The sequence below is a fragment of the Scardinius erythrophthalmus genome (genome assembly GCF_964197995.2).
Source record: "Scardinius erythrophthalmus genome assembly, chromosome: 13".
In the NCBI taxonomy this organism is placed as follows: domain Eukaryota; kingdom Metazoa; phylum Chordata; class Actinopteri; order Cypriniformes; family Leuciscidae; genus Scardinius; species Scardinius erythrophthalmus.
Window position 1 is genome coordinate 11,641,803 of NC_138233.1, and position 25,145 is coordinate 11,666,947.

The 25,145-nt window shown below is 37.5% G+C and overlaps 1 protein-coding gene across 1 annotated transcript in view; it reads left to right on the top strand.

The window, feature by feature from the left end:
• Nucleotides 1–24,299, top strand: part of fstl5 (follistatin-like 5) — a gene marked incomplete at its 5' end in the record, with an annotated part of 239,573 nt that extends 215,274 nt beyond the window's left edge. The window contains 5 exons of the mRNA XM_081383493.1: nucleotides 7,263–7,381; nucleotides 11,024–11,173; nucleotides 13,890–13,997; nucleotides 14,416–14,540; nucleotides 21,994–24,299. Of these exons, the coding sequence (XP_081239619.1) occupies nucleotides 7,263–7,381; nucleotides 11,024–11,173; nucleotides 13,890–13,997; nucleotides 14,416–14,540; nucleotides 21,994–22,696 (1,205 nt within the window). The 3' untranslated portion in view covers nucleotides 22,697–24,299. The remainder of the gene's footprint in view (nucleotides 1–7,262; nucleotides 7,382–11,023; nucleotides 11,174–13,889; nucleotides 13,998–14,415; nucleotides 14,541–21,993) is intronic.
• Between the last annotated feature and the right edge of the window lie 846 nt (nucleotides 24,300–25,145).

Here is a 25,145-nt window from a genome sequence, read left to right on the forward strand (position 1 = left end):
AAATACATTTTTTTCAGGATTTATTTGATTAACTGAAAGTTCAAAAGAACAGCTTTTAATTCTAATAGAAATGGTTTATAACATTACAAATGTCTTTACTGTCACTTTTGACCAATTTCATGTGTCCTTGCTGAATAAAAGTTTTAATTTATTTTTTTTATTTTTTTTTTATTCTTACTGACCCTAAACTTTTGAATGGTTGAGTATGTGTTTTTATGTGCTTGTTGATACAGTCAGGTGGTTCATTGTATTGTAAGCAATGACGTTGTGGACAGTGAAGTTTGCAAAGGAACCTCACAGGTCACCATACAGTCATCGGTCATGTTTCCTCAAAAAAGGAAATAGTTTTGTTCAAAAAGGAGTTCAGATGCATAGTTCAGAGTTCTGGGTATTGTAGTTTAGCGAGATGTGACCGCTCAATGCCCTGTACAAACAGAAGGCCAGAGTTTCCTTACAGGTCATACAACCAGAGCCAGTGCTGCCTGTGTTTTCCCTGCATGCATAAAGGATGACAGTATTTTTTTCAGATTCACTACAGCATGCCCTCTGATCTGGAGTCAGTTCATCCAGACCCTTTGATCTCTGCTCCGTCAGATGAACTCCTCCAGCTGTCTGGATCAACACTCGCTCTAGACCATCTCATTACACAGTTTCTCCTCAAGCAGACTATGATCTCTGCATGTGAGAATATTCTCATAGGTGTCACAAATAATTTGTATTCTAGAATACATTTTCACTTTGGACACAGAGTTGGTGCTTTTGCATCCTTAAAAGCTCCAGCCCCATCTTCATTACATTATTAATTGCATAGAAAAGAGCATTTGACGACATTATTAGAAAGAACGTCATACAGGTTTTGATCAACATGAAAGTGAGCAAATGTTTTCATTTTGGGTTAACTGTTCTTTTAATAGTTCTGATTCGTCTCTTGTGTTGAAACCAGGCTAAATAGTTGGATTTGATAGTCTGTGCTATTGCTTTCATTGTGAATGAGAGGAACAATCCTGCACTGTCAGCTGGGATTTCCTCTTGCATTAGTCCTGGAACGGCAGGTCTGAACTCATAAGCCTGGGATGATACACGGCTCCCTGCTTCCACAGAACGCACCAGCCTGGCAAATACATTTCCATATTGTGCCCAATCACTACATGTAAAATCTTTTTTTTTATGGATATCAATAATCCTTTAATATGCTGCCTCAGTTTTGTGCAATGAATTTGTCCAACTTATTTATGGGAGATATGTTTTCTATACTGTACATTATATGCCTGAAAATACAGAAATCAGCTTTCATTGGTGCCTGGCTATACAAGATGACCATTGATACAGAACAGTAATAGCTAGAACTTATAGCAAAGTTGTGTGTTGGCTTTTGAATGTACAGTAAGTATTACAGCTTCTGAAAGGTTGCAGGGGGCGTGTGATAAAAGTAATCGTACATCTAAAGGGCAAAACAAGGTGAGGTTGGTGGTCAGCTATCAGTAGTTGGGGTCAGTGCAGTTCTACAGGTCAGCGGGTGAAAACACACCACACTCAGAGGGGAGATAATGATCTTGGTCCCATCCCTCTCTCTCCTCAAGATTTAAAGGTCAGACAGAATCCCTCAGCCCAGCCACGGTGCTCTAGAGATCATGAAATTGGATGTCTTTAAAAAAAATTCTAATCTTCAAGGGCCACTGGGTAAAAGTCCACTACAATGGTAGTACACTATCTTCCAATTTTGTTTCAAATGGTATTAAAGTGTGATTTTTTTTTTTTTTTTCGTTATTTTTTCGTTGTCGTACTTTCCACAAACTGTGTTGCTGAACACTCTGGCCCGGTGTCACTTTCAAATATTGTTGTTTATATAATCGGCACAACATGTCTGGCTTAACAAATAGGATTCCAGAAGTAAAAACAAAGGTAATATATTTTTGCATATAGACTACTGTACTAAAGTTTGGGGTCGATAAGATTTTTGAATGTTTTTGAAAAAGTCTCTTAACACCAAGGCTGCATTTGTTTGATCAGCAATACAGTGATAACAGTAATATTGTGAAATATTACATTTTCTTTAAAAAAAAAAATACTTTTTTTTTTATTAGTGCAATAGCAAGGCTGAATTTTCAGCAGCCATCACTCCAGTCTTCAGTATCACATGATCCTTCGGAAATAATACAGATTTGGGGCCCTATTTTAACGATCTGAAACGCAAGTATCAAACGCGAAACGCAAGTAACTTTGTGGGTGGATCTCGGGCGCTGTTGCTATTATATCGGCAGGATAAATGACTCTTGTGCCCGACACAAATCTAAAATGGGTTGGTCTGAAGTAGCTACAGTACATTCGTCATCTCATATTCCCTTTAAAATAAAAGTATTATTTTAATATATATATATATATATATATATATATATATATATATATATGAATATAATATGCGTGCGTGCATTCGTGTATGTGTACAGTACATTTATATGTATATGTATATATATATATATATATATATATATATATATATATATATTCCCTTAGTTTCTAATCAGAGTTTGCATTGTACCCTTATAAAAGACACTAAGTACTATTTTGTGAAACCAGTTTGGAAATTATCATTATTTTTGCACTTCCTTTTAGTACGGCTTGTTGCACTGAAATTACACACTTCACCTTTACGCTTAAAATAACTGTCCCACACCATAAATCTCCCTTGTAAATCGGTGCAAAAACCCTAATTCAATTAATACTTAAGACAGCAAATACTGTCGCAAGTTATACTGCTATCATCAAATACTTGAGTACATCTCCTGTCCCAGAAGATATATATGCCATGAGAATGTCAGCAGATATGTGCTATGGGAGGAGGATTCAAACAGGCGAGTGATTTGAGGCTGGTGTGATGCGAAGCGCTCAGGTGTGATAGTGCTCATCATCTATAAGAAAAGAGACAATATGCCTTTGCTGTCTTGTCAAGGGGAAAATTACTGGACAAGTATTTAAGGCTGTCGGATAAACGCCACCTGCTGCATACATACAAACAACAGTAGTGCTGATCTCTCTGCGGTCTCATGCAGCTGTGTTCTTGTTGGATTATGGGATTCCATGTTTGCTCTGGTGTTATCGTGAGAGATGGGGAATGGAAATAAAGGAACAGATGCAGAGAGAAACAAAATGTGTCTGAGTACCCACTTTTCCTCAGTCAAACACAAAACTCTCATATGTTAACAAGTGTCGTGCCAAAAGCCAAATGGGAGGGTTACTTTGTCCATTTGTCTGATTTTTTTTCGGATCAGAAAGTTTATGCTCTACTGTATAGAGAGCTTGTCAGAATTATCATTTCACACCCTGTAATTTTGTGTTCTGCTCTGTCACACACTAGGCCCATCAAAACAATGTAGGCATCTCTTCGCTGTTGCATGCTGGGATATGCCAATGATCATGCTCACCTCTGCCATTCAGTGTTTCACTGGCTGAGTTTTTAAATTAAGTGTGGGCAGCTCTGATCTAAAGAAATGCTGAACAGTATGCGGCCATTTCCTTGCTTTTAACCCTTTTAAATTTTTGTTATGAATAGTTGTTCAGAAAGGAAAAAAATCCTAGTTCAGAAAACTTTTCTAAACAATTTGTTCAGTACTCTCAGCCGCCATTTACACAGCAGGCTTCAGTCTATTGTGGTCTGTTTCTCACACAGGGATTTTTTTTTTTATTAGCCTACTTTAGAAATGTTAGAACATATAAGCATATAAGTCACATAGACTCAGTCTGAAACCTCTGGTCTCCATTCGTTGGATTTGGAGTGACATGAGGGTGATTAAATTAAGAGAGAAATTATCATTTTTGAATGAAATATTTATTTACTATCCATTAACAAAAACATAATATTTGTATAAAGATGACAATATTGAGTTTGAGCAACACAAAGATGGCATGTTTTCGGCATGAAATACCTAAATTGACCCTATATATATATATAGAATTTTTATTTTATTTTCTTATTGTACACGATTTAGGCTTATATAAACTACCATTAAAAAGTTAGAATTTTTTTTATACTTTTACTCAGCAAGAATTCGTTAAATTAAGTTAACGAAAATCTAATAAAAGATTTGTGTGTCAAATAAATGTTTAACTATTCATCAAATTATTCTATAACATATATACAGTATATATGATTTCCACAAAAATAACAAAGGGTTAGTTCACCCAAAAATGAAAATTATGTTATTCCTCACCCTCATGTCATTCCAAACCCATAAGACTTTCATCTTCGATACACAAATGAAGTTCTTTTTAATTATTTCTGGATGAAATTTAAACCGCTTAACTAATTAATATGTATTAGTTTTACAATCTCTTTACAAACTTTTTGAAGTGGTATTTGCGTAGGCTGACAATGGAAATCTCACAGATTTTATTAAAATATCTTCATTTGTGTTCCGAAGATGAACAAAAGTCTTACAGGTTTGGAATGACATGAGCGTAAATGACAGAATTGTTTTTATTTTGGGGTGAACAAACCCTTTAAGCAGCACAACTGTTTTTAACATTTGTAATAATAAGAAATGATTGTTGAGCAGCAAATCAACATATTAGAATGATTTCTGAAGGATCACGTGACACTAAAGAATGGAGTAATGATGAGTTTTGCCAATAAAATATATTCAAAAAGATGTAATAATATTTCACAATATTACTGTTTTTAATGTTTTGTTCATTGAGTAAATGCATATATACAAATAAGGAGTGCGCATAAGAGACCATTTCAAAAACACTAGATACTTTCTGACACCAACTGTGTATAATTTCTGTTTCATGCCGACTTCAAAAAAATTCAGATCAAATTTTAGTGCATTGTCTTGCGTATTTTTCTTTTTCTTATTAATTTAATGTAATTAATAATCAACTTGAACACTGTGTGTGCAAAGACGTTTTCTCTGACTTTTTAACCTTACACTCCATATTGCCGCTCTAAGGCAGAAATTAGCAGCTATTTTCTTTTTCCTTCTTTCATCAAATGTATTTTCCAGAGTCTATTTCAGCATCAGCCACTCTCTGAGGTGTTGCCCTATACCTGAGGGCATTAACCTCAATATCCAAAAGACTGTAGGAGTTTGTATTAAAGTTTAAAGAAAGCAATACCAGCAAAATAAGGTAGTGCACTCATCTGTAAGGTAGCATGACCTTCCAAACTTTCCATATACACACTACACACTATGTAGAAAGTAAAGGTTACTTCAACAACTCCTTCAGTAGTATAGAAAATTCACTTATTGAGTCTTCATAATTGTCATAATTAAATCATGTTCGGTCTTTTAATCATGCAGGACCACCAGGGGTATTTGCATAACAGAGCATTACCGCGATAGACGCAGAGTTGCATTCTCAACTCATGAATGCTTTGATAGGTCCATGAATGATTCAGAGAGGCAAAGCTGAAATGCGCACCCCAGGCATTTGTCTTGATTAGTTTTCCGTTGTGTTGGAGACCTAATTAGAGTCCAACACTGGCCTTCACCTGTTACACCGTGGCAGTCAACTCGTACCACTGCTTTATCTCCCACTGGCAGCTTGAAATGGGACTCTGCTGTCGAGAACGTAGCGTTTCGGTCAAAGTGCATGTTAGTTAAGGGGGGTCGCTCTTACCCTAATTTGCCCTGTTTAGTAAATCTTGCCTTTTCTCTTTTTTTTTATGGTTTTGAGAATGTTATGAATAGTAGTTTAGCATAAACATACAAAATGCTATGGTATTTGGTTGCATGTTGAGTCTAAAATGTAAGATAAATAATGTTCCAAACATCAAAAATATGAAACAGACTTAGAGGGACTCCTCTGAAAGAACCTCTTATTCCCAAAGTTCTTTATTCTCCCTGCTCGGTGATATTGTGTCAGTACACTGTGTTATTGGAAAAGACTGGGCTTATTTCTTCCAAACCACTCCCTTCTGCTTTCATTCTGTAGCGGAGCTCCGTGTTCCCCGAGTCTTTTTTTACATTCCTCATCAATTGCTGATGCAGTGGCAATATTTTTCACAAAAGTCTTTTAGATTGCGAAGATACATTAACTCAAAGAAAAAGAAGTTGACTAAGGACTTTTTTGAAGATTAACTCGAGCTCCATCACTATTCTTGAAAGCGTTACTCTGCTCCCCCTGTCTTCTTGATGAAGTGAGAGTGGAGAATGAGAATCGCTTGGCGTAGGGATTGTAGCACAGGTGAATTGTGGGAGATTGATTCGCAGTCTGTGAGAGATTGAATCAGATTGCTGAGGAACGGTTAGAGGTCACATCTTCACTACAAACTGCACCAGTGAACAGGCAGAACGTAATAAGGAGGGGAATCTGCTCGTTACTGGCATAATGTGCTGTTCTCTCATGCTAATATATTTATCAATAGATCCTCTGTGACAAATATCGCGCAAAGATTAATAATGGCATATCTGTCATTTGTGGGTAATGGCCATCATTGTTATTTTTAGCACAAATGCTGTGGCCATCAGGGATCATTTCTTTCTAATGGAGGTGTTTTATTGTAGTTATTTATTCTGCTCTAAAATGCTTTTGGGAATTATTCTGGAGTTAATTGTGTGATATTTTTTGGTTATGCTTTGCTAAGCTGCTTGATTGCCATAAGACCCATTTTAAAGGTATTTGATCATTGTTAGTAAGGCATTGATCTCAATCTCCAAAGTTTAAGTGTTTTAAAAGGTAATGCCATTCACAGCAGTTATGGGGAAATAATCATGCTTAATGCAAAGATAAGCTCCGACTTTCACCCTTATGCACATTGTTTCCTCCGTGTGAACGATGTGGTTGGTGGCTCTGCGCGAGTGTATGAATCCCCGCAGGCCGACCTCGATGTATAATGCCGACACAGTATTGATTACACATGAGCGAGTCAAATCAATAAACTCCTCAGGTTGCAGAGTATAATTACTTGGCCAAATCAAATACAACTCTCCATAGCTTCAAACTACGTTCGAAAAACCAACCAGAATTACAATTGTTGTTGCAATAATCTGTGGGAGGTTTATAGCCGGAAGTGTGAGTTCATCTCGTATCTCTGGTGTATCGGATTTTCCAACATTCAGGAGAGTGAAGTGCATCAAACCTCTCTCATGTGAGTTCTCTTTGTGTTCTCTTACAGTGGCAAACATCCTGTGGAGAGAGGACGGTAAGCATGGTGTTTTAATATTAATGTGTAGCGTTTGTCTGGACTGTGTTAATGCTGCGGTCCACCCTGTTTTCGGGGGATCTGAGCCCTGAGCACTCTCATTTATGTCCCACTACAGGTCTGGGGATTGGAAACATGTTCTATGTGTTTTATGAGGACGGTATTAAAGTCATCCAGCCAGTGGCCTGTGAGATTCAGAGACACATCAAACCCAGCGAGAAGCTTCTTGGCCTGCAGGTGAGCTGTCGTATAAAAGAAATGTTAAAGTACTTTTAAATGTACAATAGAAACCCTCTGTTTTCCCTCCTGCGTGCTCTAATCCAAAGTTTATGAGAGCTTTTTATATATCAGCTTTTTTGTACATTTATTTTTACATGATGTTTGTTACATGCTACCAGAGTTATGCTACTTTAGCTCATTTGCTACATACAGCATGGATGGTGCTGCATCCATCCACCCTTCCTTCCTTCCTCTTTTTCTTTCCTGTCTTCCATCCATCCACCCATCATTACTTCCTCTTTTTCTTTCCTTCCTTCCTCTTTTTCTTTCCTTCCATCCATCCATCCACCCCTCCTTTCTTTCTTTCTTTCTCGCTTTCTTTGTTTCTTTCTTCCATCTCTCCATCCATCCATTAATTCATCCTTCCTGTCTTTCAATCTATCCATCCATCCTTCTTTCCTTCCTTTATTTTTCTTCCCCTCCTTCCTTCCATAAATCCACCCATCCTTTCTTCCTTTCTTTATCTCTTTTGTTGTTTCTTTCTTTCCTTCCATCTCTCCATCCATTCATCCTTTCTTCCTTTCTTTCCATCCATCCATCCATCCATCCTTCCTTCCTTCCTTCCTTCCCTTCTTTTTTCTTTCTTTCCTTCCATCCATCCACCCATCCTTTCTTTCTCTCTTTCTTTGTTTCTTTCCTTCCTTCTCTCTATCCATCCATTCATCCTTCCTTTCTTTCCATCCATCATCCTTCCTTCAACCCATCCATTCTTTCTTTCTTTCCATTCATCCATCCATCCATCCTTTCTTCCTTCATTCCTTCCCTTTTCTTTCCTTCCTTCCATCCACCAGCCCGTCTTTCTATCCTTCTTTCTTTGTTTATTACTTTCTTTCCTTCTCTCCATCCATTTATACATTCATTCATCCATCCTTCCTTTCTTTCTTTCTCTCTTTCTTTGTTTCTTTCCTTCTCTTATCCATCCATTCATAGTTCCTTCATTCTCTTTTTTCTGTCCTTCCTTCCATCCTTTCTTCCTTTCTTTCTTTCTTTCTCTCTTTCTTTTTATTCCATCTCTCCATCTATCCATCCATCCTTCATTCCTTCCTTCCTTTCTTCCGTCCATCCACCTATCATTTCTTTCTCTCTTTTTTATTTCTTTATTTCCTTCCATCTCTCCATCCATCCATCCTTTCTTTCCATCCATCTATCCATTCATCCAACCTTCCTTCCTTTGATCCATTCTTTCTCTTTCTTTCTTTCTTTCTTTCTTTCTTTCTTTCTTTCTTTCTTTCTTTCTTTCTTTCTTTCTTTCCTTCTCTTATCCATCCATTCATAGTTCCTTCATTCTCTTTTTTCTGTCCTTCCTTCCTTTCTTTCTTTCTTTCTTTCTTTCTTTCTTTCTTTCTTTCTTTCTTTCTTTCTTTCTTTCTTTCTTTCTTTCTTTCTTTCTTTCTTTCTTTCTCTCTTTCTTTTTATTCCATCTCTCCATCTATCCATCCATCCTTCATTCCTTCCTTCCTTCCTTCCGTCCATCCACCTATCATTTCTTTCTCTCTTTTTATTTCTTTATTTCCTTCCATCTCTCCATCCATCCATCCTTTCTTTCCATCCATCTATCCATTCATCCAACCTTCCTTCCTTTGATCCATTCTTTCTCTTTCTTTCTTTCTTTCTTTCTTTCTTTCTTTCTTTCTTTCTTTCTTTCCATCCCCCCTTCATTCCATTCACCCATCCACCCATCCTTTCTTTCTCTCTTTTTTTGTTTCTTTCTTTCCTTCATCTCTCCATCCATCGTTCCTTTCTTTCCATCCATCCATCCTTCGATCCATTCTTTTTCTCTTACTTTTTCTTTCTTTTTTCTTTCTTTCTCGCTTTCCATCCCTCCTTCGTTCCATTCACCCATCCATCCTTCCCATCCATCCTTCCTTCTACCTGTTCCATCCATCCATCCATCCATCATTTCTTTTCCGTAATTCTTCTTCTGTTTCTTGGTTGCATATCAGTATAAACAGCAATACTGGACTTTCTTTTCAGACATGACCAGTGCTTTAACTCCCCGTGGAGTTTGATTCTCAGCACAGACATCAGTTGAGCTCCTCCCTCCATTACTTACATCCCTACACTCTGCATATCATTTCTCGGCTCCTTCTGATAGGTAGCTGCTAGATTTACACAAGCTATTAAATGATTGCATTCCTCTGTTCTGCTTTTCCATCGGAGCTGGGTATGCTGATGAGACAGCTGTGTTTGTTTGGAGCTCTGGGCGGTGAGAGCTTGAGTTTCCAGCCTCCAGAGAGGCAACAGGCCTCTATTAGGACATCAATCAAATACCAGGCCATAACGGCAAGCCCCAGTGCAAACTCTGGGCAAGAACATTTAGAGAGCATTACGATATGTTTTTCCTATGTTCTGCTTGTGGGAAATCACTGTCACATTTACTTCCCTCTTTTTAAAATATTAATTGATCATTTTGAAGATCTTACAGATCATTCCAGTTAAAATAGTGGCAGCTGACACTATTTTACAATTGATAAACACTATGTTTTGATAAACTTAAATAGCAAATGTGCAACATTGTTGGTTAATTGTTAAAATGACACCACAAATATATAATACAAATAATTTTCACAAAATAAATATTACAATGATTAATGATAATTACTGGTTATTGATAAATATAGGAAATGTTTCTTGAGCACCAAATCAGTATATTAGAAGGATTTCTGAAGCATCACTGAAGATTGGAGTCATGATGCTGAAAAATCAGCTTTGCCATCACAGGAATACATTTTATCCATTTTAAAATATGTTCACATAGAAAACAGTTCTTTTAAACATTGTTTCAAAGCGAGAGAGCATGTGTCGATCAATCTACAGCAGTCTTTATTAAATTAATAAAACAAAAACACTCAGGAGCACAAAAGAAACATTGGAGCAATGCAAACTAATCTATACATTAAGCAATAACAATAACCCCCAACTAAATGTGGTATAAATACGGGGGACAAAACCAGGAACTAAACTAGCAACAGATGAGCGTAATTGGTGACTAAAACAAACTAGGGCATAAGAAACCAAGGCAAAAAACGTTCTTTGTGATCTCATGAGTGCGCTTTGTAATTTACAAGCATTAAAAATAACCTTAAAAGCCAGTGGCTGTTGCACCAACTAAAACTGTATTTGAGTCTTGCAAGAGGAACCCAGTCACATCCGTCTGAGTCTTCGTCTTGATTGTCGTTGGCAGCCCTTGAGTAGCCCAGTCAGCCGCATCACCACAGGAGATGCCCACTTCTGCACAACCTCTGTGGTCATCCATCAAGCCAGCTCTCAGCTCTTTAACCACAGCACATTCAGCCTCAGGTCTGACAGACACTCACATTTAGACCGAGCTTGCCTTCATGATGACATTTCTGCCCGCTATCAGTCTCTTCCTCTGAGGCAGACGTCACAGATTCTTATACTGTTTTCTTTCACAGTTTAACTAATTCATTTATGTGGCTTCATTGAAAAGTTTAATAGCATTGTTGAGGCCAGCAGTGTTCTATAGAAAAGAGACCTTCAACTCAGAAATGAGACATTTTTGAGATGCATTCATAATATCACCATAATATTTCTGTGTGTGGTTACCCCTTTTTTTTCTTTTTTCTTTTTTTTCTGAAGGAGGAGGTCTGTCCACAATTGGAGGGAGAGAAGGATCAGAAATGTATGTGGACATCAGCCGTCAATGTGAAGGACAAGTTCATTTACGCCACACAGCCGTTGCTGAATAGGCTGCTCATTGTAGACATCCAATCCCAGAAGGCCGTTCAGGTAAGCCAGTTAATCAGTAACCAAAACATTATTCTTGTGAACATACCGTAGACAGATGATCAAATTTGAAAAATGTTGCAATTTAATGTCTGTAATGTGGCATGTGTACTGCATAATTCATACTCCTCAAATCCACAATTTTTTAAATACACTTCTACAGTTCTAGTTGGCATATTTTAAAGTTGGGGAAATTGCAATATTCTTTTCTACCATATTGTGATGTATATCAGAGTGAAGCGGCTTCTCGAACAAGAAAAAATGTAAGACGGGACTTGATTTTGTCTATTGGCAATATTGTTGTGGTTGGTTGTGATTTGCTTTTGCTGTGATATCATATGAACACATCACCAACATATGTGACCCTGGACCACAAAACCAGTCATATGTTGCAGTGGTATATTTGTGGCAATAGCCAACAAAACATTGTATGGGTCAAAATGATTGATTTTTCTTTTATGCCAAAAATCATTATGATATTAATTAAAGATCATGATCCATGAAGATATTTTGTAAATTTCCTACCTTAAATATATCAAAAATGTAGTTTTGAGTGGATGCAGCACAATCACCAACATAAATGGACAACTTTAAAGGCAATTTTCTCTATATTTAGATTTTTTTGCTCCCTCAGATTCCAGATTTTTAAATAGTTGTATCTCCGCCAAATATTGCCCTATCCTAACAAACCATGCATCAATTGAAATCTTATTTATCCAGCTTTCAGACGATGTATAAATCTCAATTTAAACAAATTTAACCATAAGACTGGTTTTGTGGTCCAGGGTCACATATAAAAATTAGATTAAAAAACTTAATGAAGTAACTGAGTATATGATTACGGAATTTAAATTTTTTAGTGAATTATTAATTCAATTGTTGAAAAGTAGATACTTTTTTTACAATTTGATCTATGATCTAGACATGAGTTGCAGTGAACGGCTCATGTGCCTGGCTGAAAAGTGGTTTTGTTTAGAGTGAATGCCAGGATAAGTGCCAGCAATTCTCTCCATGCCAGGCCTCACTTAGGTATCCCATGATGCCTCATGATGCACTGGCACTCATGATTCAGTCATCTGGGAGTTTGGTTTTCATTACCCCATGCAGTTTAGCAAGTGCTAAATAGCCACCTGATCTTTTAGAAACTCAAAAGCAGAGAGAAGAATCCAATATTTGTCTAAAAATCACATTTAAGTCAGAGCATTCACTGTTTATCAACCAAAACGTTTTATGCTGAAAATTTCAAAAGTTACAGCTTTTTGTAACTGCTAAGGATGGCGTCGAGAACTCGTTTGTATGTTCTGAAGAGTTTCTATTATTCAATCTAATCCTCGGAAGAAGAGGAGGGATGTGCTGGGATAAAAATTCAATGTGCACATCTGCTCCCACAGATAATTGCACACATGGAGATTGACGCTGAAGACAACAATCAGCCTCCTCCATCATAGCTAAACACGAACACTGGTTCACTCTTGGTTTCTTTTAATGCCGTGTGTTGTCGAAACAAGCTGTGCACATGCTCACATTGTAGAGAACTTAACAGGGAATGCTGCACCAGATGAATACAAAACACTCATCTGAAGTTGGAGACATTTTGAGGAAAAAAAAAACTCCGGCCCACTGAGAGTAAAAGAGAGTGTATAATCATTTTTGCGATGCTCAATGTGCAAATTTACTTTTTTTTTTTTTTTTCATATTCGTGTGCATCCATGTAAGCACAATGAGGTGTGAAAATTGCACAGTAAGGATATCACTGCACAAAATGAATCATTTGTTTCCCAGTGGAATATTTCCAGCCAGGTGACAGAGAATGGATATGGATGCAAAGCTATAATTGCAAACTGGCTGAGCTATTGTTACTGTCAGCACTCTGTTTAAAATGCACACCCATAACCAAACTCTACATGTGCAAAAACAAAAACGTACAGCTGTGCTTTCAGAAGCGACACACGTTCTCTCTGTCATGGATAGTTGCTTTGGTGGACTTGTAAACTTTTATTGTGACTTTTGTAGAATGTCAAAAAGCATCGAGCTTTTAGCACATGGTGTGAATCAGCCTCTTGAATTAATATAATGAGTCCCAGTGATTTTATTGAATTCTCACAGGGACTCTTTAGAAGCAAACAATGTGGAAAATTGATCAATTTTTCAAAGAAACTCTGCTGACCAGGGGCAAAAATGCTGAAGCGTCTGTCTTAGTTGTGCCTAGCATGAGATAATTATAAAATTTCACTCCGATGAATACTGTTTAGCTCTTTTTGAATTGGATTGTGTGCCATTTAGAAGTGAGTTGAGTATGAAAATGTATATTATATTGAATTACTAAATGTGTATTTATCAATAAAAATAAGTCTCTTATGCTCACCAATGCTACATTTATTTTATAAAAAATACAGTAAAATATTGAATAAATAAATATTTTTTGTGGAAAACGTGATTTTTTTCAGGATTCTTTGATGGATAGAAAGTTCAAAAGAACAGCATTTATTCAGAAATAAATATATTTTTGTAGTGGTGTAAAAGTCCTTACTGTCACTTTTGATCAATTGAATGCATCCTTGTTGAGTAAAAGTATTAATTCTTCATTTTATATAAATTTCTCTTCCTGTCATCCCAGTTTAACAGTTCAGATTTCATCCTATGAATTGCCCAACCCAACGTTTTACAGTATCTGATTTTGCTGAGCAAATGGAAATAGTTGATCTATTGTTGTCAACAGACTGTAAGCACAGACCGGGTTCCAGTGAAGCTTCACTATGACAAGTCTCATGACCAGGTGTGGATCTTGAGCTGGGGAGATCTGGAGAAAAACTTTCCAACCCTCCAGGTAAGGCAAATCACTCTAGGATCATCTTTGAGTGTTAATCACCACTTGATGGCTGATTTTGAAAGCTGCTCTCAAACAAGAGAACTGGGACATTCTGCCTAACATTTTCTCTCATCTGATTATTCAAGTATATGATTCGGCCCTGCTCGGTATGTTTTGATGATTTTAGTTGACATTTTTGGAGCATTCCCAAGTGATGTAATGTTGAACCAGCACAGCAAGGAGTCTCAGTGGGGTTCCATATCGCATAATTGGCAAAGCCTGTCCCTCATAATCCATAGCTTTGGTTAATCACAGACAGAATACATTGAGCTCCTCACGACAAAGGGAATTCTTGTGTGTGTTAGTGCGCATGAAAGCCCTTATGAGATTGCAAAACTCATGTTCCTGTTGAATGTGTGACTCTTCTATGCTTCAGGTGATCAGCCAGGCCAGTGAGAGCATGTCCCATCACACCATTCACACCAAACCAGTTGGCCATCGCTTCGACAGGGTGGAGGATTTCTTCATTCCTCCCATCAGCCTCACCATCAATCACATCAGGTAAAAGAGAGCGAGTCATCCACCATGTATAGCCTATATGAGCAATGTATAAACACGTACTGACTGTGATTATAACTCCAGAGAAAACAGCTCTAGCTCTGGATAGTGTGTAAATTGCATTCAGGGACTGACATTTAGATCTTAATAAACCATTTTGTGCATTCATAGTCACTCACATGGGGAAGTACATTTAGAGGTAGTCGAGGGTTTAAACCCTGGATAAACAGACCAGGAGATGTTGTGTGGATATGGAAATCTCATTTGAATTGATTAAAATCTGAGTTGAAGATTACCAAGCATGCCCTGATCCTCTTACTGTTCTCTGTTGGCAGATGGATGTTTACATACGCTATCATGTCGTGCTAATATATAAAAATAAATGTCTCAATTCCAAACACTAGATAGATTTACTTGTTCTCTTCGTCAAGAGAGCAAGTCAATGCTAATGATGAGAACACAGTGTCAAACAATGTAAAATGTTCCCATGAAAATTACAAATGTGACGGTCGTGAAGAAATCGTACGCTCTGTTCTGAAACATTGCTGTCTGCTGCCTACATACACAGCAAGTGAGCAGAACACTTTAGAGTGCAACAGTTCAAGCCCACTTTTTCAGTGGCTTTGTTTTCAGAAGTATTTTTCCAATTTTTTTATATAGGGATTTAAAAAAAGTCTTTGTTAAAGAGTCATAAGCTATAAGGCAAACCAACCAGATATAAGTGAATCACAACATTCCAAACTTTGATTTTACAGAGAAAAGTATTTGAAAACAATTCAAATAGGCGAAGGTAACTGACTGTGAAACAGCTTATATATGCAGTTATATAATATGGAATGTATTCTGAATACTTTTTGATTACTTTTAACGTTTGACTCATTTATCTCTTAAATTTGAATGGGATTATTGTGTGCCATATTCATATAAACAAAGAGAAAGAAATTATGAATAATTTACTGCCATTGTGTGAATAATAAGTAATCATGTAGTCCATAAAAAAGTAACTGTAATCTGGTTTTGAGCATTTCAAAATGCAATAAAATCTACTAAATGTTTGGAATCTGATTACATGTAATCAGTTAATACCCAGAACTGTGAATATATAAAGTAGTTTGAGGGCATAGGGAAACGTCGTTTCAGTGCTTCATGGGAGTTGGCGGGTACTAAAGAGCTCTGTTGGTGCAATTTGCTCAATGCGATTCTCTGATTGGTAGAGATTTCTCTGCAGAATCATCGGTAATGTGGTTTTTCACCAGGAATTCTACTGTTAAACATGGTTATTCAACGCATTCTCATCCTAGGGCGTCATATACTGACGCTTTTGACATTTCCTCTACATCGAACGCACATGGCACCCTTTAGCGTCAATATGACACACACAGAGCTTTGTTCGGTTATGGGTAGGTTTAGGTCTGGGGTAGGGTTAGGGTTAGACCGCTAGGAGGCGCCTTCTGGCCCATATCTATCTGCGTCTCATATTGACGCTAAAGGGTGCCATGTGCATTCGATGTAGACGAAATGTCAAAAGCGTCAGTATATGACGCCTTGGGATGAGAACGGGCTGGGTTATTTAAAAATGCCGAAATAATACAACTGGCTTCACCAAAGGCATATACCATCGATTAAAGGCCCGATCAAACAAGAACTATTAATGGGGCCCCAAAGAGGAAATTTGATTGACAGTTTCTTTACAATCTAATCAAATGAAAGCATATTCACATTTTAATAAGGATATCCACCAAATAAGCATACCAGTCAGAATCCAATTTGTTTACTCATCTATGCAGAGTACTTTCAAATGTTGTTTTGTCACTGAAATTGTCTGTATCTCTTAGTTTAGTGTTTTCTGCTGTATGAAGGTGTTGGGGAATGAACATGTACTGTAGTTCATTACAACAGCTATAGACCAGCTTTTGTTAAAAAACATGATCTTAGTCCCACAAAAGAGAGTTCATCCAGAGGATACAGCGTAATGCACAAAGACCAGTTAAATTTTCAATCCTTTCGGTGTCTGAGATAATACGGCTTACACACATACCACACACAAGCACAAAAAATACACACTCTGGTCACTGAATCCAGCGGTTTGATTTCACCCTAATATTTACTAGCAGTAATACTGTGCTAGTGCTACATCCGCACTACAATTCAGTTCCTGTCACCGGAGTTCAGTGCGTGTCAGTCTCGTTTTTCTTGAATAAACTGCAGGACGGTCAGCTGAGGGTATGTACGCTTTTTTGGCGCTTTGCCCCAATAGACTGGTGACATTTAACAGTGCTGTCTGCTCTCTGATGGAGTAATGTGTTTCAGTGCTCCGAGTCAACGGAGTGCAACATCAGCGCTCTATACTGAAATGGAGGTTAACTCCAGTGTAAAGTACTGTCGCCCTCTGATCTTCGCCTGCATGGCAAAAATTTGGATTTAGCACATGACATTAGCTTTTGAATAGTTAAGTTGTGTTTCTTTGGAAACGCTGTTATGTAACCTGTTTGACGAATTACATCACTGATCTAAAGGGAATAAGATCAAGATTGAGAGGGTGATTATGTAAAAGAACAGACTCACAGATCAAGACCAGACATGTCTCATAGGTATTTGTATGTAGAGTGTACACAATTATTGACAGCATTTGAAACATCTAAATCCCTTTTACGCACAACTTTTGAGAGCTACAAATCCTCTGAATTTGGTTTTAAGATCTTTTTTATAGTGTTTCTTTACTGATAAGTGCTTAGCTAATTAATTAGTGCTCTTTAATTTGAATCAAAGCTTGACAGAGTATGAAATATGAGAAACACCATGTTTGATGTGTGTACTGATCTGTTGTCACAATGGCATCAACCAGTCTTCAGAAATCACATCGAACACAATTAAACTGTCAAATTAAGTAAATATATTACCAAGGCTGCATTAATTTGATCAATAATGCAGTAAAAAGGTAATCTTATGATATTTGTAATAACTATTTTAATATATTTTAAAATATTATTTATTCCTGTTATGGCAAAGCTGAATTTTCAGCATCATTACTCTAGTCTTCAGTGTCACATGATTGGAACTCAAAATGTTTAGTGTCATATCCGCGTTCTCCCTGGTTTTTCTCGTATTGCCATAGTAACCAAAGCCCTCTGATAGTAACCAAGGCGACAGACGTGGACAACTGTGTTGTTCCTAATGTCTATCTGCACGCTGTTGTTGTTTCGTTCAAACATTATGGACCATGGCAAGCAGACTTTGGATAAAAAAGGAGAACTAAAACGAGAATCAATATCAGCGCGGTGTTTCCGAGATGCCGAGAGCTCCCATAGACAGTATATAAACGAGAGCTCCACGTCCGAGACTTCGACCGCTCCTACATGTACTTTATTAAACAGGTGAGCACATTTACATAAAACTAATCAATGTTATATAGTTCAGCAATGATAAAATGTTAGAATATGATCTGTATGTTATTCTAATGTTGATCTAGCTTACTGCTAGTCTCATACAGACAAACTAACACAGAATAACATACATTTCAACACATTCAAATGCATTTTTGTGTGATAGTGTAATGTTAGACCAAGTGAAACAGCGCTGCGTTACCTCACAAGTTTAATTTGTCTAATAAACTGACCTGTGAGAAGTAATTCTGCACTTGCGTGTAGTTCGGTAGAATGAAATGTGCATATTCCTTTTATATCCGTGGGACTCGCGTCGCGTGTGGAGCTGATTGCTGTCTCTTAGCAATCCCGACCTGCTTCATATCACAGTCATGATAAAAACATCAATGTATTTACTCATCCATAAACATTATTAGATCGGTCGGCTTGCCGTTGACGACAAGATCCATGATTCTTAGCAAAATGTTGCGTCATCAAACTACGCCTTTGTTATTGCAAGAGATTAGCGACCCGTAGTGGCGAAAAAAATTACATACTGTACGTTTAATCTCAAATGATTCATAAACGTGTACGTCCTTAAAGTCACACATGCAAAAAGGTTTATGTTTTAGAAGTGGTTTGCATGTTGATTTTATATATGTCAGTGTTTATCTAAACCTAAACGCGTGCTAGAACCACACTGTACGCATGAATACCCATGAATAATAAATAGATCAACCCGAGAGCTCAATGTTCCTTGTAAATTTATATGAATTTACTCACGTAATCCTCAGGAGGATATTGATTTTTGAAAATATGCTGACATAATGAGATCCGTGGCTGGTAAACAGTGTCGATGTCATTTGTACAAAACACTGATGTAAGGAGGAATGTTTGGTGATCCGTGATCCAATAATTACTTCATTCGTTTCTCATTTGAAATGCCTCATATGCTTTGACATCACCTGTGGCAGTGAACTGTTGAGGAGGGATTTGTACAAGGGAGAGAATGCATGTGACATTTTAGTCAGGTTGTCAAATTATTTCAGCATTTACACACCTTCACACTGGGAAAATAACAGCCTACAGGAATCCCATTCACAGCATTCATTGACTTTCTGTCATGCTTTTATCTGCAACCAGCCTGTGGGCAAATATGTTTACGCTTCAACAGTAAAAAAAAAAAAAAATACATAACTTTATTTGTTTATTTTCTGTCCTTTTAATTATTCAGTAAGCCCTTTGCTAATGCTAGTTACATATTTTACACATATAAAGGGTTTTGTCAAATTAATATTAAATGCATTTGTATAAATGCATGTACCGCGATGAGTGAGTAAATAGAGTAAATAGAATAAAATATGTGAGTGTGTTTTGTTTGTTCATAGGAAAGGTTGTTAGGGATGCCCAAGGTGCATGTGGAGAACAGCATTGATTTACGACAGGAAAGTGCTTTTAAAATTGCCTTACAGTGCATAAACAAACCCATGGAAATCACAAAGTATACACAATGCCACAAAACCACCCATTTGCGTTTTTTATTATCATATTACAAAGCTGTCCTGTATATTGACTGCATGGGTAGAGGCTAGTAACTTTATAGAGTAATGAAAACAGCTTTATTCTTGTGGCTGCAGATATATCCCTGAGACAGAGCTGTATGCGCCAACTCAAAAAGATGTATTTGAAACACACTATACAGATACTCTTCTGGTGTACTAAGGGATTCATCATCACATACCCCTGTAGAAATGTTTGTATATATATATAGCACTAGAAAACCTGTTTGTAATCGTCATTGAGTGATTTAGGTTTCCCCGTGGGTCGCATCAAACATACATCTGTTTTAACAAAGCTGAATGCTGATTCTAAAAGCATTTTACCAACCCCATTAACATCACAGCCAAGTTCGACAACAGTGCAATACAGTGCACATGTCGTGCACAAAATGAGTTTGAATGTACTTTTCATGTTGGTGTTTTCTGTTTTCCATGAAGCAAAAGAAACTTTGTGCAAGTTCGGAAAATCGCATGTAAATTAGGTCACAGCTTGGAACACTGGTTAAACAATTTATTTCTTCTTTAAATTTTGTGACTTTTTTCTCATTAAGGGTCATAAATGTGCATGCAAAATTTTGACACATACAGTAGATGTGTTTTGGAAACACATCTCCCCCCAAAGTGCAATTCATCAAAATGTAACACATTGAAAAGGTAAAAACTGAAAACCTTTATTCTAGCGTGTCAAAAACTAAAATATTAAATATATATTAACATAAATGGAGGCACAAATAGCTCATCAGGAGGGAATTTTTCTTGCTAGCAAAATAATCTTATTTACTGTACCCTTGGAGAGTTGACTGGGTATTAAAACGCACACTTTTGCATTCATGTTCCGTGATCTCACCCCCCAGTTGCCGGATCCGTCGCCAGGCCTTCTTTCTGGACTTCATAATTTAGAAATTAAGCCCAGAGCATATCGTCACAGCCTGGCCTGTAACTAATGAACAGACACCGGCTGCCAATTGATAGAGCTCATCACGAGCAGTGATAATCTGTGCCGTCGGTCCGTGGCAGACGTGGCCTTTTGGCCAGACTTACATTCTCAAGTGCGTATAAGAAGATGGATGTCAGGGTTTGAAGTCTGCACTAGAACTGATTGAAGAGCATGCAGATTTAATTGAGCTTTGTCAGATCCGTCATTTTACTCACCAACTTCATTTGTTCTTTGTTCTTCTGAGATTTTTTTATAGCCAATTATCGGGCTCTTTGGATTTCTCAATGGATAAGACAAAGTGTGGCTGATTAATTTTTTAATTGAAATAAATTATGAAACCCAGGCATCTGGCAGAGGATATTTAGCGTAGACTGATGAATAGAGATGTGACATTGAATTCTTTTTTTTCCCCTAAAGCTTTTGGATCTTCCTCATTAGACTTGAACCTGCACTCTGGGTTTATTCACTCAGAAGCTTTGTTTGTTACTTTCGGTGTGGCAGCCTCTTCTTATCCAAAGGAACTTGCACTTCATTAATTGCAAGCCCAGTGCCCTCAGGGTAACATTACTCAAGTGAGCAATGGAGTTAGATCCAGTTCCAGGCACACTTTAACCTGGGATTGGATCTTTTATTTATCGATATAGATCCTTAACAATTACAGAGCTTCAGGGTTGGCAAAAGTCAAAATTTTTGGATTGGCTTCCTTTCAAATCATGAGTTGAACTGACCTTGAGAGTGTTGAATTGGAATGGCTGGAAGAGGAATTTACTGATTTGCAATTTGCAAAGAAATTTAAGACATGATAACACATTACATGAAAAATTTTACAACAAAACAAAACTGATTTCTTCTTTAATTTTGACTAATTATACCTATTTATTCAGGTAGAATTTTGTCCCCCAGCTTATTCGAATATACTATTAAAACAGGTTTTAACTTTGTAATAGAGCACCACGCTGTGTCCGCCACATTGAATTCAGATAAATATTTAGTATACATTATAATTTATAATTAAATAATATATTATAGAATAAATAAAACAATTATTGACATTGAAATTGAATTATATTATTATTTATTAATGTTTGACTGAATTGTAAAGACTTGAAAAATGATGGTCCATAAAAGGAAAGTTACTTTATTAAATATAATGAAATAGACCTCAACTAAATGCATATATGTGACCCTGGACCACAAAACCAGTCACAAGGGTACATTTTTGGACATTGAGATTTATACATCACCTGAAAGCTGAATAAATAAGCTTTCCGTTGACGTATGCTTTGTTAGGATAGGACAATATTTGAAAATCTGGAATCTGAGGCTGCAAAAAAATAAAAAAATAAATTATATATTTACAGCAGGAAATTTACAAAATATCTTCATGGAACATGATCTTTACTTAATATCCTAATGATTTTCGGGCAAAAAGAAAAATCAATCATTTTGACCCATACAATGTATTGTTGGCTATTGCCACAGATATACCCGTGCGACTTGTGACTGGTTTTGTGATCCAGGGTCACATATAGATAATGTTTTGTATGACAGAAACCATGTTTTCTGATATCGTCTAATACATGTTCTCTCGTTAATAGGTTTGGTATTATCCTCCACAAGAATGAACCATCTCTTCATAAGATCGACTTGGAAACCACCTCCTCTGTGAAAAACATAAGTCTGCAGCAGTACGATTGCATCCCACAGTCCCTCGCCTACACACACCTGGGCGGATACTACTTCGTCAACTGTTGGCCGGACTCAACAGGTGCGGTACGGCCACAATTAATCATCGATAGCGTAACAGACAATGTCATCGGTCCTAATGGGGATGTGAGCGGCACGCCTTATGTCTCTCCTGATGGCCACTATTTAGTGAGTGTAGATGACCGTGACGGGCTAATGCGCTTGCAGCCCGTGTCCGTGCGGGGCGAGATCGGCCAACCCTTTGACATTCACACCAACCTGCACCTGTCCGATCTGGCCTTCATGCCCTCGTTCACCGAGGATAACCAGTATAACGTGTTCGGCAGCTCGGGTCGGCAGACAGATGCTCTTTTTGTGGAGCTCAGCACCGGTAACGTCAAAATGATCAAGAGCCTAAAGCTGCCCACGCCATCGGCGCAGTGGCCTTGGAACCGCCAGAACAGGGTCATGACTGGCAGCGGGCTGTTCGGACAGTATCTCATGACCCCGTCTCAAAGCTCCCTGTTTATACTGGATGGGCGGCTGGATAAACTCAACTGTGAGATCACTGATGTTCCACTGGGAAATACTGTGGTGTGGGTGGGAGAGGCGTAGGCTGTCTTAAAGGGGCTTGAGAGGGAAACAAACAAACAGGTTGCACTGAATTTGATCTCTGTTTAATTTATTGAGAATAAAAAAGTCTCAAAGTTTGGAACTAAAAACTAAATTGACTGTTCAAAACCCTGCATTGGAAAAGAGAACTTGGGAAATGCTTGTTTCTGATAAGTTAGCCAGGTTTCGAGTCAAATAGCTAATAAGAAGTTTCTCCAAAAATATTAGGTGGTGTCTAACTAGCATTGGTATCAGCGGGAATCACTTCGTTTGAAGGTGAGAATTGTTCAACTGATCAAATGGATCAACTCAACTGATACAGACCCATCTTTTAAGAATAATATTTCCTCATTTCCCCGCTATCACTTAATACATATACGAAGCGCATTCGGCCCAGTTTTTCCAGTGCCTTGAGGGAATACTCGCTAAAAAAGAAAGCTAACATAATAATTCCCCCCGAGCCTGTGGATTAAACCCTCCTTGGCTTTCTCACACACAGAGTGAAAACGAGAGCTACACTTAAATTTCACCTGTTTATAACTCCCACAGACCCCGAGGCATATCTGGCTTATTAAAACAGCATCATGCTGAGAAACTGTCACCTACTGTGGATATTGAGATATCGGTAATGATGTGTTTGACAACTGTAAATCTTCATGAAAAGTTTGGGTGTAAGAATGATGACACGACACCGAGAATTGTGTGAAGTCTTTGTGTTGAAGCCCCAATTAAAACCTACATGAAAACCAACACTGGTTAGATCAGTGAACAAATGAGAATGAGTCTGTTATACAATAGAAAACATAACGTACATAGGGACGGGTATGATCCTGTATAATCTTAGTAAGAGATGATGTAGAGTTTCAAGGGCACATAAAGAATCAAGTTTTAGTTGACTCAGCAGTCACAGCCACTGCCATAAGAGTCTGCTTTCAGTAACTGGTGCGTTGTGTGGTGTGATGTTAGACATAATTTATGCATTGCAAGGGTTATATAGCTGGGAAACATTTATTTAAGAGTTTGAGAGTCACAATGCTACAAGAGCACTAACAAAGGAATCTTTTAGTGTCAGTAGGAAGCACAAGCATGTGCTCACAACGTTGAATTGTTTCCTCAATGGACAGTCTATGCATTTTAATTGACACGCCAGCCAATGGGCTGCATGAATTGAGCTTTCCCCCCCAAATTAGTAACATTTATGTTTCCATGTTTTAGTTTAGATTTTGTATATTTTGTTAAAATGTATATGAAATGGCTTTTTATTGACTGTATTTTCCTTATTCCCCGAGTAACCATGACTGTTTTGTTTTTCAGTGACTTTTCATTTTACTTGCGTTCTGTAAATAGCAGGTTGGTCTACGCTCACATGCAAAACTATAGCTAGCCGAAATCATCGAACGGTTCAAACGGTTCAGGTTGATTCGTTTCCCCTCACTTATTTTCAAGACAAAAGAACTGCACTGTCTTTGTTCCACAAATGACCAATTACATTGTGATGTCACATCCAGAGATTTCCTAAGCTCCATGTAGCCATGTACGTTGATTCTCGTGGTTGTTATTTATGTAGAAACATGCTTGACATTTTGGCAGTTAAATAAAGCCTATAACTTTGAAAAAAAAAAGGTTTTGAGTATTATTTTGTCTTGGCAATATGAGTTGAATAGACCGGAAAATTAATTAAAATCCCAATCTCCATTAATTTATGCATTAGTGCATCGACAAATTGATGGATTCAGTATGAAAGTGATTCATTCAAAGCGCAAATGTTATTTATCTTGCAGAATGTCATAATTTACAATTCAATTATACATCATGCTCCGTTACACAGTCAATCTTCATTTATTAAAACTCACTTTATGAAGCTCGAAGCATGCTATTCCACACAAATAATGAGCACCTTGTAACAAGAACTCAGTTGATTTTTTGACAGGATTCAGTAAAAACACTTGCAAACTCGACTTTGGGAACAAATACATCTGGGGCAATGACTGTCAGAAAAGCTTTAGCTTTCAGTTTATTTTACTGTCCTCCTTTCCACTCCCTCCTTCCACCACTGACTTTCTTTATTTTTTTTCTGTATTCCTTCCCTCCTCTCTGACTCTGAATCTGATCCATTATGTTAATAGTCTTCTTTTTCAATCTCGCTCATAATACCAAATGAATGCACAAGTTGCTGCATGAACGAGACCAAGGCGCACTGCAATTATCTATTGTCGGTCATTTATCTTTCTTCCATTCTCTCCTTCTCTCATTATAGTCCGCACACCCACCATTTTTAGAGAGATTTGGGGATAATTTAGTGGGCACAGTTTAATATGTTCATCTCCTTCCTTTTCTGAGTCTGATCATCATCATTCATGTTCACAATGTCCAACGGCCCAAAAATGCATGCTTTTTTCAAAGGCGTGTAAGTTGGGGACCTTAAAGGCCTGTTAACTATAAAGCTTTAATA